Source organism: Stegostoma tigrinum, chromosome 4, assembly GCF_030684315.1.
Source record: "Stegostoma tigrinum isolate sSteTig4 chromosome 4, sSteTig4.hap1, whole genome shotgun sequence".
Classification (NCBI taxonomy): Eukaryota; Metazoa; Chordata; class Chondrichthyes; order Orectolobiformes; family Stegostomatidae; genus Stegostoma; species Stegostoma tigrinum.
In genome coordinates, this window is record NC_081357.1 from 72,777,688 (window position 1) to 72,791,648 (window position 13,961).

At 40.7% G+C, this 13,961-nt stretch overlaps 1 protein-coding gene across 1 annotated transcript in view; it reads left to right on the top strand.

The window, feature by feature from the left end:
• The window catches only part of opn5 (opsin 5), a 67,346-nt gene that overhangs the window by 15,088 nt on the left and 38,297 nt on the right, over positions 1-13,961 (top strand). The window contains exon 2 of the mRNA XM_048531747.2: positions 3,375-3,520. Coding sequence (XP_048387704.1) covers positions 3,391-3,520 — 130 coding nt within the window. The 5' untranslated portion in view covers positions 3,375-3,390. The remainder of the gene's footprint in view (positions 1-3,374; positions 3,521-13,961) is intronic.

Here is a 13,961-nt window from a genome sequence, read left to right on the forward strand (position 1 = left end):
AAAGATAAAGGCTCTGCAATCTCCTCCTTATCTTCCCAGAGAATCCTAGGATAAATCCCATCCAGCCCAGGGGACTTATCTATTTTCATGCTTGCCAGAACTTCTAACATGTCCTCCTTATGAACCTCAATCCCGTCTAGTCTAATAGCCTGTATCTGAGTATTCTCCTCGACAACATTGTCTTTTTCCTGTGTGAATATCAACAAAAAATATGCATTTAACACCTCTCCTATCTCTTTGGACTCCACGCACAACTTCCCACTACTGTCCTTGACTGGCCCTAATCTTACTCTAGTCATTCTTTTATTCCTGACATACCTATTGAAAGATATAGGGTTTTCCTTGATCCTACCTGCCAAAGACTTCTCATGACCCTTCTGGCTCTTAGCGCTCTCCTTAGGTCCTTCCTGGCTAACCTGTAACTCTCAAGTGCCCTAACTGAGCCTTCACGCCTCATCTTGACATAAGCCTCCTTCTTCCTCTTGACAAGAGATTCAACTTCTTTAATAAACCACGGTTCCCTTGTTCAACCACTTCCTCCCTGCCTGACAGGTACATACTTATCAAGGACACGCAGTAGCTGTTCCTTGAACAAGCTCCACATTTCAATTGTGCCCAGCACCTGCAGTTTCCTTCCCCATCCTATGCATCCTAAGTCTTGCCTAATTGCCTCATAATTGCCTTTCCCCCAGCTATAACTCTTGCACGGCGGTATATACCTATCCCTTTCCATCGCTAAAGTAAACGTAACCGTATTGTGGTCACTATTACCAAAGTGCTCACCTACCTCCAAATCTATCACCTGGCCTGGTTCATTACCCAGTACCAAATCCAATGTGGCCTCGCCTCTTGTTGGCCTATCTACATACTGTGTCAGGAAACCCTTCTGCACACATTGGACAAAAACTGACCCATCTAAAGTATTCAAACTTTAGTGTTTCCAGTCAATATTTGGAAAGTTAAAGACCCCGTAACATCTACCCTGTATGGTTATTGCCACTTCATAGGCTTACAAAGCAAGAGGCTATGGCAGCATTACAAGACTGCTATTTGGATAACAACATCCAGAATTGGACGGGAAGGGGCAGAATGCACAAACATGAAGAAATGGCAATAAATATTGTCAAAGGGGGAAAGGTAGTAAAAAGGCAAAATTAATGGCTCCTTGCTTGAATGCATGCAGTATTCAAAACTAAGAAGTAAATTAATGGATCTAACACATGGTAAATGGGCATATTTAGAGCAGTTATGGAGACAGAGTTCCAAGGAGATCAAAACTGGGAGGTGTGTAACTTTCCAAGGACAGGAAGGAGAAGGTAGTGGGGATGGAACAAGTACAATACTAAGAAACAATCCTGGATTAGATACCGAATTCATATGAGTAGAGGTAAGAAATAAAGAGGGTAGAAGACACCAATAAAAGTGGTCTATAGATCCTCTAATAGTAACTATTCGGTAGGGCTAAGCATAAATCAGGAGATAGCGGTGGCATGTAAATGGACAACCTGAAAATAGCAGAGGAATTGAATAAATACTTTGCATTAGTCTTCACAGTAGGGGACTAATAGCACTCCTGAATTACTAAATAATCCAGGAGAAAAATAAGGAGAGGAAATAACTACAATAACTATCACTAGAGAAAATGTGTTAGAAAAACAAATAGGGCTGGAGATCAATAAGTCCCTCAGGCCTAATGGCATGCTTCCCAGGATTTTAAAATAATTAGGTACAGTGATAACAAATGAACTACTAGTAATCTTTCAGGAATCCTTACATTCTGGAAAAGCCCCAAAAAACTGTAAAACTACCAATGTAGAAACCAAGTGTGGAGCTGGATGAACACAGCAGGCCAAGCAGCATCTTAGGAGCACAAAAGCTGACATTTCGGGCCCAGACCCTTCATCAGAAAAAATCTGCTTGGCCTGCAGTGTTCATCCAGCTCCACACTTTGTTATCTCGGATTCTCCAGCATCTGCAGTTCCTATTATCTACCGATGTAATAACTTTATTTAACAATGGAAGGAAACAGGTAATAACAGACCAGTGAACTTAATATGTTACTGGGAAAATGTTGGTATCTAATTTAAAGGTTGTAATAGCAGAGCATTTAAAATACAACATATGATCAAGCAGCATCTGAGCAATTTCATGCCTGAGAAATCTTTTAAAGTTGTTTGATAGCAGGATAGATAACAGGGAAGTAGTGGATATACGACAATATATTTGCATTTTTAGAAGGCATCTGATAAGGTATCACACATTAGTATTCTTAAAGAGATAAGAGCCCATGATGTTGCAGATTGTATATTTGCATCGCTAGAGGATTGGCAACTAATAGAAGATGGAGTGTTTGGATAAGGTGGGCATTTTCAGTTTCGCAACTTGTAACTAGTGGAATGGCACAGGGATCAGTGCTGAGGCCAGAATTATTTAACAATATATATTCATTACTTGAATGAGGAAATTAAATGCTTGAGAGCCAAGACTGCAGATGACGCAAAAATAGTTAAGCAGTATGAATGGTGAAGTCTTGCAGGGGATATAGATACATTAAGTATGTGGGCAAAAGCACATAGAATATAATGTAGGATTTTGTGAAGTTATCCATTTTGGCAGGAAGAAGATAGGAGCTGAGTTTTATTTAAATGGAAAAAGACTGCATAAGCCACAGCAGAGAGATTTGGGAGTACTGTAAAAATCTCAGAAAATCTACCATACAATTTTAGCAGGTAATAGGGAAGGTAAATGGAATGTTGGCCTTTATTTCAAAGGAATGGGGCAGGTAAATAGAGAAGTCTTACTGAAACGAAAGAAGGTACTAGACAGATAGTATCAGAGATAATGGGAACTGCAGATGCTGGAGAATTCCAAGATAATAAAATGTGAGGCTGGATGAACACAGCAGGCCAAGCAGCATCTCAGGAGCACAAAAGCTGACGTTTCGGGCCTAGACCCTTCGGTCTAGGGTCTAGGCCCGAAACGTCAGCTTTTGTGCTCCTGAGATGCTGCTTGGCCTGCTGTGTTCATCCAGCCTCACATTTTATTATACTAGACAGATGGTAACTGGAACAGTTTTGGGGCCCCATCTAATGAAAGGTATACTAACTTTGGAGGTAGTCCAGACAAGGTTGACTAAGCTTATCCTGAACATGGGGCTGGGTGGAATATGAACACAAGAGTGAGAATTTTAAATTCAAGGCACTATTGGACTTAGAGGGAATGCCACCCATGAAGCACAGGGATAATGAATGAGACAATTTTGTTACAATTTAGGATACAGTTCAAATCGGATATAACTTAAAAAGGATATTGTTGTAGATTCCAAACATAATTTGCTTCTGGAAATGATTAATGGTTTTCTGTTTTCATTTAAGGTAACATTGCTTTAGGATGTCATCGAATGACAATGATACAGTTCCTCTCACTACTGATCTTCCTCTCTCTCTTCATGAAGATCTGTTCAAGTCAAAACTTTCCTGGGAAGCTGATATAATAGCAGGAATTTACTTAATAATCACAGGTAAAGCAATGTGAATTGCTTGCTTTTATTTTGGAACTTGTTTATGACCACCAGTCAAAATCCATGCTTGAATTGCTAATAAGTTAATAGTGTGCACTGAATAATCACACTTACTTAGATGAGGTGTACACATTATTTTCCCTGTCAAAGTTGACTCATGATTAAACTACTGGTCCCGTATTGAAGAATAATGGTGACATTCTGATAGACAGTGCACTGTGGCTCTATCATCCCCGCAGAAAAGATGCAAAATATTGAATGAGGTATTAAGATTTTAGACAGAGATCAAAGGTGAAGTGCTGTTTCAGTTGTGTTGTTGTTGTTCCTTTGATGTATCGAGCTGGCTTTTCCTCACTCTAAATTAGATGGTACTTTAGCAGGGATATCACAGAAAAGGGTTTTGAGACTCACCACTGTTTCGCCTGTGGCTGGATTTCTTTCCGTGAATCCTAGTCATGCATGTAGAAGCAGGTATTGGACACATTCTTCTGGCCTAATTGTTTATTTTCTATCCCTTTCACCATCAGCCACTGAGATTGCTTGGTAGACAATATAAGCAGACTGAGGTACTGATGATATATAGATCTGATATTGGTAACTGAAAGCAGAGCCTCTCCATGGGCTTGCCCTCCCTTCAGTTCTCTTTGCAGTATTTACTGTTGTACACTCTGATCTCAGCAAAGCCTTAGTCTGAAGCTACTTTCTTATTTGGAGCTCTGGGTTTCTGGCAGTTGTGCCTAAGGGATTCATCTTTACAATCCTGTTGATTCTAGGATAATTTTAGAGGGCTGAAAACTGAGGTGTAAGATCTAGAGTGAGCAATTTAATTGTCATTCTAAGACTTAAGTCAGTTGTAATTACAAACAGTGTTGGGAAGCTAATCTAAGTGTCTTTCGGTTCTGCCTAGTTACAAAATTACTCAGAGTTTGAGCATGACTTCACAAATTGTATTCAGTTTATCACAATAAACACAAAAGACTGTTATTTAATAAAGGCAGAAAAAGTATTCCATCCATTTTGGAACACCAGTGCAAACTTCCAGGTGACTGGGCATTTGATCTTACAGTGTATTGTTGACTAAAGTCAATCTTCTTTCATGCCCTTCCTGCATATCTGGCTGCTCAAAGTTATGATATATTAACCCTTGGCAGCCATTACCTCTGTTAATGGTAGTGGCTCAGGGATTCCTGACTTTTGATTGGCTTGTCAATGTACAAACAGCAGATTATTAATCTTGGATTGACCAAGTGGTATGTGTCCAATTTCTGACTGGTCGCTTAAAGGTATTGGTCATCTTAAAGATATCACCTACTGTTATTAACATTCCTTAACATGTCAGCCACTTCGAAAGGGTAATGCTATGGTTTACAAGGTCTTTCTTTGTTATCTGGAAAAATAGGAGCCACAGGATTTACAAGAATTCTTGTTTGACCATACCATTTGGTTGCAAGGAGTCAAGCCTACTTTCTTCCTGTAATTTGTACAAGCTAAGTTCTCTGATTAGAAGTCATTATATAATTAAATAAAGACAAGTAATGTTAGTTAACAAGTTACCATTGCAACATACACTTATACACTAAATCGCAAGAATTACATACAAAACCATCTACAGAACTCAATTTCAAATTTAACTTCTCAATACACACTTTTCTTAAGACATTTTATGTTAAAAAACTAAGACAATTTAGGACAGAACTGTGTCTTTTTTTTTGTCACAGAACAGGCATTTGAAGTGATTAAAGCTTTGTAAGTATCAGATCATTTCCTAAAACCTAACCTTTATCAGAGCATTTACTTTGAGAGTTATATTAAATGGCATCACATTTTGCCATGTTATTACATAGATTCCAGACCAGGTGGACAGTCTACCTTTAAGACTGTTAGATGTTATTATGATATATGACATTCCAATATAAAGGTATCTACCTCACCTTGAGAAACCCGAATTGTTGTAGCAGCTACAGTAATTACGATGACAATTATAAACACAGAATACAGATTACATAAGTCTGAAATAGCAGAATAGCTTGTTCGCTAACATATAGCAAACAATCAAAGCATATCATACCAACAGAGATAGTAGGAACCGCCAATGCTGGAGAATCTGAGATAACAACTTGTAGAGCTGGATGAACACAGCAGGCCAAGCAACATCAGCGGAGCACGAAAGCTGACATTCTAGGTCTGGACCCTTCTTCAGAAATGGGAGAAGGGAAGGGGATTCTGAAATAAATAGGGAGAGAGGGGGTGGCGGATGGAAGATGGATAAAGGAGAAGATAGGTGGAGAGGAGACAGACAGGTCAAAGAGGCGGGGATGGAGCCAATAAAGGTGAGTGTAGGTGGGGAGGTAGGGAGGAGATAGGTCAGTCCAGGGAGGATGGACAGATCAAGGGGGGTGGTGAGAGTAGTAGGTCAGAGGTGGGGGTAGGCCTTGAGATGGGAGGAGTGGATAGGTGGGAGGAAGAACGGACAGGTTAAGGAGGCGGGGATGAGCTGGGCAGATTTTGGGATGTTGCCTGGGGAGGGGACATTTTGAAGCTTGTGAAGTCCACATTGATACCCTTAGGCTGCAGGGTTCCCAAGTGAAATATGAGTTGGTCTTCCTGCAACCTTCGTGTGGCATAGTAGTGGCACTGCAGGAGGCCCAGGATGGACATGTCATCCAAAGAGTGGGAGGGGAAGTTAAAATGATTCGCGACTGGGAGGTGCAGTTGTTTGTCGTGAACCGAGCACTGGTGTTCTACAAAGTGGTCCCCACACCTCTGCTTGGTTTCCCTGATGTAGAGGAGGCCACAACAGGAACAGTGGATACGATATACCACATTAGCAGATGTGCAGGTGAACATCTGCTGATGTGGAAAGTCTTCTTGGGGTCTCGGATGGTGGTGAGGGGGGAGGTGTAGGGGCAGGCGTAGCATTTTCTGTGGTTGAAAGGAAAAGTACCGGGTATGGTGGGGTTGGTGGGGAGTGCGGAGCAGACAAGGGAGTCACAGATTTACTTCAATTTAATTTATCTTTATTTCTACAGATTTAACTGCTTAACTATTCCAGTTCACTAACAAAATAGCACCATTTATGATTGCTTTACTGCTTGCGCATTCACTTAAAGTGATGAAGCAGCAAAATTCTTTTGGGGTGAAACCATATCAGTGTTCTTTGAATGAGCAGGGACTGGTGATTGCAAAAATTGGGATAGGACAGAGTTATGTAGTTACAGGATATTAGGAACAGGAGTAAGGTATTCAGCTCCACAAGCCTGCTTCACTCTTCTGTTAACTTAGATGTCTGGTATCTCAACAATTCTTGTCCTTTAGCTCAGATTCTTTAACATTCAAAAATGAGCCTTAAAAATAGACCTCGTATGCTCAGCCACTTTTGTGGAGTGCAACTTCCAGATTTCCACTGTCCTCTGTATGAAAATTTGCTTTCTGATTTGAGTTCTGAATGGCAACCTCTGATTTTACGTTTTCTGTTCCTCTTTCTGGACTCCAATATCAAAGTTACTGGTTTCGCAGTATCTACCTTATTGAATGTGCCAATTGGATCCCACTCAGCCTCAAACTGCTAAAACTAGGACAATATAAAATAAGTTTATGCATTCTATCTTAATAAATTGTCCTTTTAAGAGTTGGAACCATTATGATAATTCTGAGTCATAATCTCTCTCCTGAATTTCGATTCCATGCCATCTGAAGAGATTGTCCAACAGACAACAATTAAAGCAGGCATTAACAATATCTCAAATAAAAACTAGAAATGTAGGAAATACTCAGCATTTCAGGTTGATGATCTCTGTCAGAAGTTAGAAACTGAGTGATGTGGATAATGATCAGTCAGTTTGCAGTGCCAGTTTTATAGATAGGTTGTTGTTTGTGGAGAAGGAATGTATAAGGTGGAAATCAGAATATTGGAGCTTCCATTTCTTTGGCTACAACTGGACAGAGTAGCAGAAGGTCTAGCTGGTTGGGGGTTGCCTTGGGTTAGTTGGAAACAGGATACCAGAAGCTGAAGTTCAGATCTACCTCGTTATAAATGAAGAATATATATGGGCCCTCCAATTATAGGAGGAGCTACACTGGACATTGTATTGGCTAATGAAACTGGCCAGGTGACTGACATTTCAGTGGCAGATCACTGTGGAGACAGTGTTCATAACTCCTTGAGTTTTAAGATAGCTATGAATGAGGATAAGCCAGGACTTTGTGGGAAATAACTAAATTGGGTGAGGGCAAATGACATCAGTGCTACAAGGAGCTAGGGACTGTTAATTGGGAGGAGCTGTTATCCGGTGGAACTGTTAAAAACTGGCTGATTAGAGTTCAGGGTCAGCATGTTCCAGGAAGGAGAAAGGACAAGAGCGGCAAGGTAAGGGACCCCTGGATAACGAAGGACATTGTGCATTTAGTCAAAAGGAAAAAACATATATAAGGATTAGGAAGCTAACATCGGACAGAGCCCATGATAAATATAAAGAAAGCAGGAAAGAACTCAGTTAGGAATTAGGAGAGCAAGAAGGGGCCATGAAATGACCTTGGCAATTACGGTTAAAGAGAATCCCAAGGCATTCTATACCTACATTAAAACAACAAGGATAACTAAGGAGAAGGTAGGACCACTCAAAGATAAAGGAAGGAGCATATGATTGGAGGCAAAGGATGTGGGTAAAATCCTAAATGAGGACTTTGTGTCAGTATTCACTGAAAAGGATATGGAGGAGAGTGAGATTAGTGTGGAGCATGCTAATATGCTAGGGCATTTTGAGTTCAAGAAAGAATGATGTTGGGTCTGTTGAAGAGCATTAAGGTGGATAAATCTCCAGGGTCAGATGGTATCTACCCCAGGTAGGCAAAAGAGGAGATTGCTGGGTCCTTAACCAAGATCTTTATATCCTCGCTAGCCACAGCAGATGTCCCTGAGGTCTGGCAATTAGCAAATGTTATTCCTCTGTTCAAGAAGAGTAAAAGGGAAAAAGGGGCACTGTTGCCTCACAGAGCCAGGGACCCGGGTTCAATTCCACTCTCAGCCTACATTCTGTGTGGAGTTTGTACATTCTCCCCGTGTCTTCATGTGTTTCTGCCAAGTGCTGTGGTTTCCTCCCACAACCCAAAGATGTGCAGGCTAGGTAAATTGGCTATGTTAAATTGTCCATTGTGTTCAGAGATGTGTAAGTTAGGTGTGTTAGCCATAGGAAATGCAGGCTTATAGGGAAAGTATAGAGGGATGGTTCTGGGTGGGGTGTTCTTGGGAGGATCGATATTCACTTGCTGGGCCAGGTGGCTTGTTTCTACACTATAGGGATTCTATGATTCTATTCTATGATGTAATCCAGGAAACTATAGACAGGTGAGTCTCTCAACAGTGGTTGAGAAACTACTGGAGAGAATTCTTAGGGATAGGATTTATGTGCATTTGGAAAGGCATAGCCTAATTAGGAATAGTCAGTGTGGCTGTGTGCAGGACAGGTCTTACTAACTGGGTTTGAATTTTTGAGGAGGTGACAAAGATGACTGATGAGGGTAGAACAGTGGATGTTGTCTACATGGATTTTAGTAAGGCTTTTGACAAGGTCCCTCATGGTAGGCTCATCCAGAAGATTAAGATGCATGGGATCCTCGGCGACATGACTACTTGAATTCAGAACTGGCTTGGTCAGAGAAGGCAGAGGGCAGAGGTGGAAGGGTCTGTGGTTAGTGGTGTTCTGCAAGGATTCATACTAGGATTCTGCTGTTTGTGCTATATATGTATAAATGACTTGAATGAAAATGTAGATTGGTGGGTTAGTAAGTTTTTAGACAGCATGAAGATTAGTGGAGTTGTGGATAGTGTAGAAGGTTGTCAAAGGATACAGCAGGATATAGATCAATTGCAGATATGGGCAGAGAAACAGCAGATGGTGTTTACTGTGAGGTGCTGCCCTTTGGGAGATCAAATGTTCTGAAAAAATATACAGTTAATGACAAGACCCTGAACAGCATTGATGTACAGAGGGATCTTGGGATTCAAATCCATAGCTCCCTGAAAGTGGTTACACAAGTAGATAGGTGTTAAAGAAAGTGTACAGCATGCTTGCCTTTATTGGTTCGCGAATTGACTATAAGAGTCAGGATGTCACTTTGCAGCTATATTAGACTTTGGTTAGACCACACTTAGAGTATTGCATTCAATTCTGGTTGCGACATTACAGGAAGGATTTGGAGGGTTTGGAGAGGGTACAGAAGAGGTTTACCAGGATGCTGCCTGGATTAGAGGGTATAACCTATAAGGACAGGCTGGAAAAACTCGTATTGTTTTCTCTGGAGTGGCAGAGACTGAGAGGAAACTTAATAGAAGTCTGTAAAATAATGGGATGTATAGATAGGGTTGATGGTCAGAATCTTTTTCCCAGAATTGAAGTGTATAATACTAGGGGCATGTATTTAAAATGGAAGTGGTAAAGTTCAAAGGAGATGTGAGTTTTTTACATAGAATTTTAGGATTCTGGAATGCATTGCCAAAGATGATGGTGGAGGCAGATACAATAGGGGTGTCTTAAGGGACTTTTAGATAAGCACATGAATATGCAAGGAATGGCTGATATGGACCAAGGGCAGCAGAGGGGATTCCTTTAATTTGATGTCATGTTCAGCACAACATCATGGGCTGAAAGGCTGGGTCTTGTGCTGCACTCTTCTATGTTCTAAATTTTTCTCTGAATGCAACCATTTATGAGACAAGGAAGACAGCAGAAAATCCCTTGGAGAAAGCTGTGGATTTATTAACACTTTTAAAATGAACCTTGAACCCTGTTTATGAAAAAAATCTGAGCGTACTCTCGAAGCTCAGTTAATGTTTCACAAAGATTTCTTTACCGATCTTATCTGCTGACTTATTTCAGACTTAAAAATCTTTGATTATTTAAATGATCTGCCCATTCAGCATCTCTCCCATAACATAATGTGCTTTTATATTTTCAAAAGCATGTGATGCTTAAGAAAACCGTGATCTCGGACAGGATAAAGGCTTGCATTTATGTTACATGTTCCATGACTTCTTGATATCCTGAAGTGTTTTATTATGAATAAACGATTTATTGTCACATATAACTAGAAAAGTGTTTTATCACAATCCAGCGCTATTTTGAGTTGCGAAAAGAATGAAATGACTTAATTCGAGTTCATCTTCTGTTCAAATTGAACATCAAGCACAGCTCTGGGGCTTCTGCACGGACTCTGCAAGGCATCCCAGGCCTCAGTAATCCTCCTCCGGGGATAGTAGCAACGATACTTATGCCCCAGGGAACCCTGGCTCTGCTGCTGCTGCTGCCACCTCACCTACATCACCAAGTCTACTGCAGCCGGAAGGCCCTGCTCTGAGCATCGCCACGACAGCAGCCAGTGTCCTGTCCGCCACCAACAAGAGTCAAGGCTGCAGGCATACCGCAGCCAGGGCTGCCCACTCTCGGCACTGCCGCTGCCGCTAGGAGTTCTGATCCACGCTGCTGATGCTGCAGCTGCTGCACTGACACTATTCTGGCTTTGAAAATGAAGAAAGACAAGGAACAGGAAGCAAAAATGAAAGGAGAGAGAGAAAACCCTGCTGCCAGCCAAAAGTGGACGAGCTCAGGAGCTCGAACACTACCTACCCATCCAGCGTCGCCATCTTGCACTTTAAGTTCTATTCTAGGTCTAGGCTGGAACTTACCGGCATATCACTACAACTAAGTCCAAACACAGATTCCAAGCTCATGTAAGGCATGGCAACACTGTAGAAAGAATCTCACTAGCAGTGTCTAATATTGCTGTCTGGACCACCACCCAGTTAAGGAAAGAAGCCTGTCTCTCTGAGCAGCCAATCTAATCAGAGGGCTGCAGTTCTGCAGCCGTGCCAGTGCCATGAATCAGTAGGGTCTGGCAAGAGGAAGAACAAACCCTCTAGCATTGGCATTGGACTTTAGGGGCAGTTACTGTCAGAGTCACTCTGTAAAGTTTAGGGTCTCTGGAAAAGAGGACTATTTTCGTAGCGAGTCACTGGGCAGCAACCTTATCTATCTGCTGGTCTCTGCTTGGCAGGGAGTCATTTCATTACTGACATCATTCCAATTACTATAATAATAGACTTGAAAGTGAATGGGATAAGCAACTCAGTAGCCATAGAAATGTGACAGAAGGGAAGTCAAAAGCGTTAGAGGGGAGAATTGTAAGGATGCTTGATGAATAAAAAGATGGGTCAATGAGGGTAAAACTAAAGTGGAAACAGAATGATAGACCTGGGTGTGGAGTAGCAGCCATACTTCACACCAATGGACTTGGAAAGCTCAAGTTACATAGGACCAGTTACCTAAACATTACAATTTGACAGTAAACAGAAAACAGAGGGTGATCATCTGAAGGAGTCCAGAGTTAAATCCAGAAATCTCTTGGTGGGATAATGATGACATCAGGTAGGTTTGAGAAAATTTCTTTGGGGATATTTAATGGCTAGTAAAGGTAGATCCTAGGAGATGACTCCTGAGGGTGCACCTCTATCCATGTCTATCTGCTGCTGTCCATTTCTTTTTTTTTGATGAGTTGTTATGGATGTACAGCCTCTCTTCAAGTCCTATAGGGAAGTCTTGAAACGTAGTTGATTGATGAATTGTTTTCCAAATTAGAAGACAGATCTAAGGAGTGAAGCCAAGAAACAATTTTTAGATAGTGTGGCAATGGAATTATTTTCATAAAAATAAGAATGCAGGATGTGTACCGAATTATTTCCAGGATTTGAAAGATCATGGTGAAGTTGTAGGGCACTATAAAATCCAAAAGCAGTAGGTATTGATTCTTTTACCCAGGTGGCCAGGAACAGATTGAAGATGCAAAATCAGTCAGACCAGTCTCCAATCTCAGGTTTGGCAGGAGACTGAAGATTTTCAATCAGAGGTGACGGGGAAACTTTGTAAACAGATACAAGTTTTGTTAAATATCCATGAAAGAATAGCAAATTAGGGACAGAAGTGGAGTTTCAAGGTATAGCTTACATATCCCAGAGCAGAAACATTTTCTTAATGATGAGGGAAATCCAGGAATTTAAAGCCAAGGTTAAGATAAAGTCGTCCTCTCCAGGTCTTTTTCCGATCTTTACCAGATCTCCCAAGGTAAACCTGAGGGTGAGGTTTGAACAAACAAACCGAGACCATTTAAATTAACAGTTAATTTGAAATTCAGCTTGAAATCCATCGAAAGAATTGGTGGAACTGAAACAGCAGAAGAGAACAAATGGGGAAAAAAAAGAAATGGACAGCAGCAGGTAGACATGGACAGAGGTGCACCCTCAGGAGTCATCTCCTAGGATCTACCTTTACTAGCCATAAAATATCCCCAAAGAAATTTTCTGCTCCTGTGCCTTGGGGCTGGCAGTTGAGAAAAGATTAACTCAGACATCTATTCTTCATATACTATCATGGGTTAATTTTTGTTGACTTGAAAAATAAAATAGGACTTTAACTTACATCTTTTGGAATTGATGCATTAGTAATCATGTGATTATTAAAAAGGGCATAAAGGTATGGTCCATTAATTTCCTTTGATATTTCCCTGTGGCTTAATTATTCTGAACACCAGCCATCCACAGGAAACTGATCTTTAGTGAGATTGTGTGATCTTCATGATGTTCTAAACTTTCTAATGCTAATTATGATTGCTTATCATTTGTTGTTCCAAATCAGCTTTATCCAAGGACTTTCATTTTGAATGTTTATATTTGACCTTTGTCCTCTGTATTTGAATTTGGTTTTGATGATTGGTGACACTGTTACCAATTAAACAAAATATTACGTTTCAAGACTTCCCTATAGGACTTGAAGAGAGGCTGTACTATATTGTTAAAGATTCTATTATTTATTTGAGAGTTAAACTTAGAAACCAAGATCGCTTCAGAAAGAAGTAAGAGTGTTGTGAATTAATGATTCCAACGGAGATGATATAAATATTTTTATGTATTAATTCAAAGGATGCTGGTAGGCTAGCACTTATTACCTATTTCTAATTGTCCTTGATACGGTAGTAGTGAGCTGCACCCCTCAATCACAAGTTCAAGTGAGATAAGTACGTCAAGAATTCTGTTAAGAACAGCATTCTAGGAATTTCAGTTAAAAAATAATGAAGAAAAGATTATATAGATCAGTTGGAGGATGGCATGTGGCTTGGAGGGAATCTTTCATTCCATACGTCTCCTTTGTAGCTGGTATAGATCACAGGTTTAGAAGATGCTGTTAAAAGAGCCATGGTACGTTATGCAGCGCAGTGTAGTAGTTGCCACACACAGCTACTACTGAACATCAGAGGAGGAGGCAGTGAATGATCAAGCTGTTCGGTGGGGTGAGGTATCAAGTTTCATGAGTGTTATTTGAATTGTACCCATGTACGGAAGTAGGGAATAATCTATTACACTTCTGATTGTTACTTGTTGGTGAGTAGCAACGGA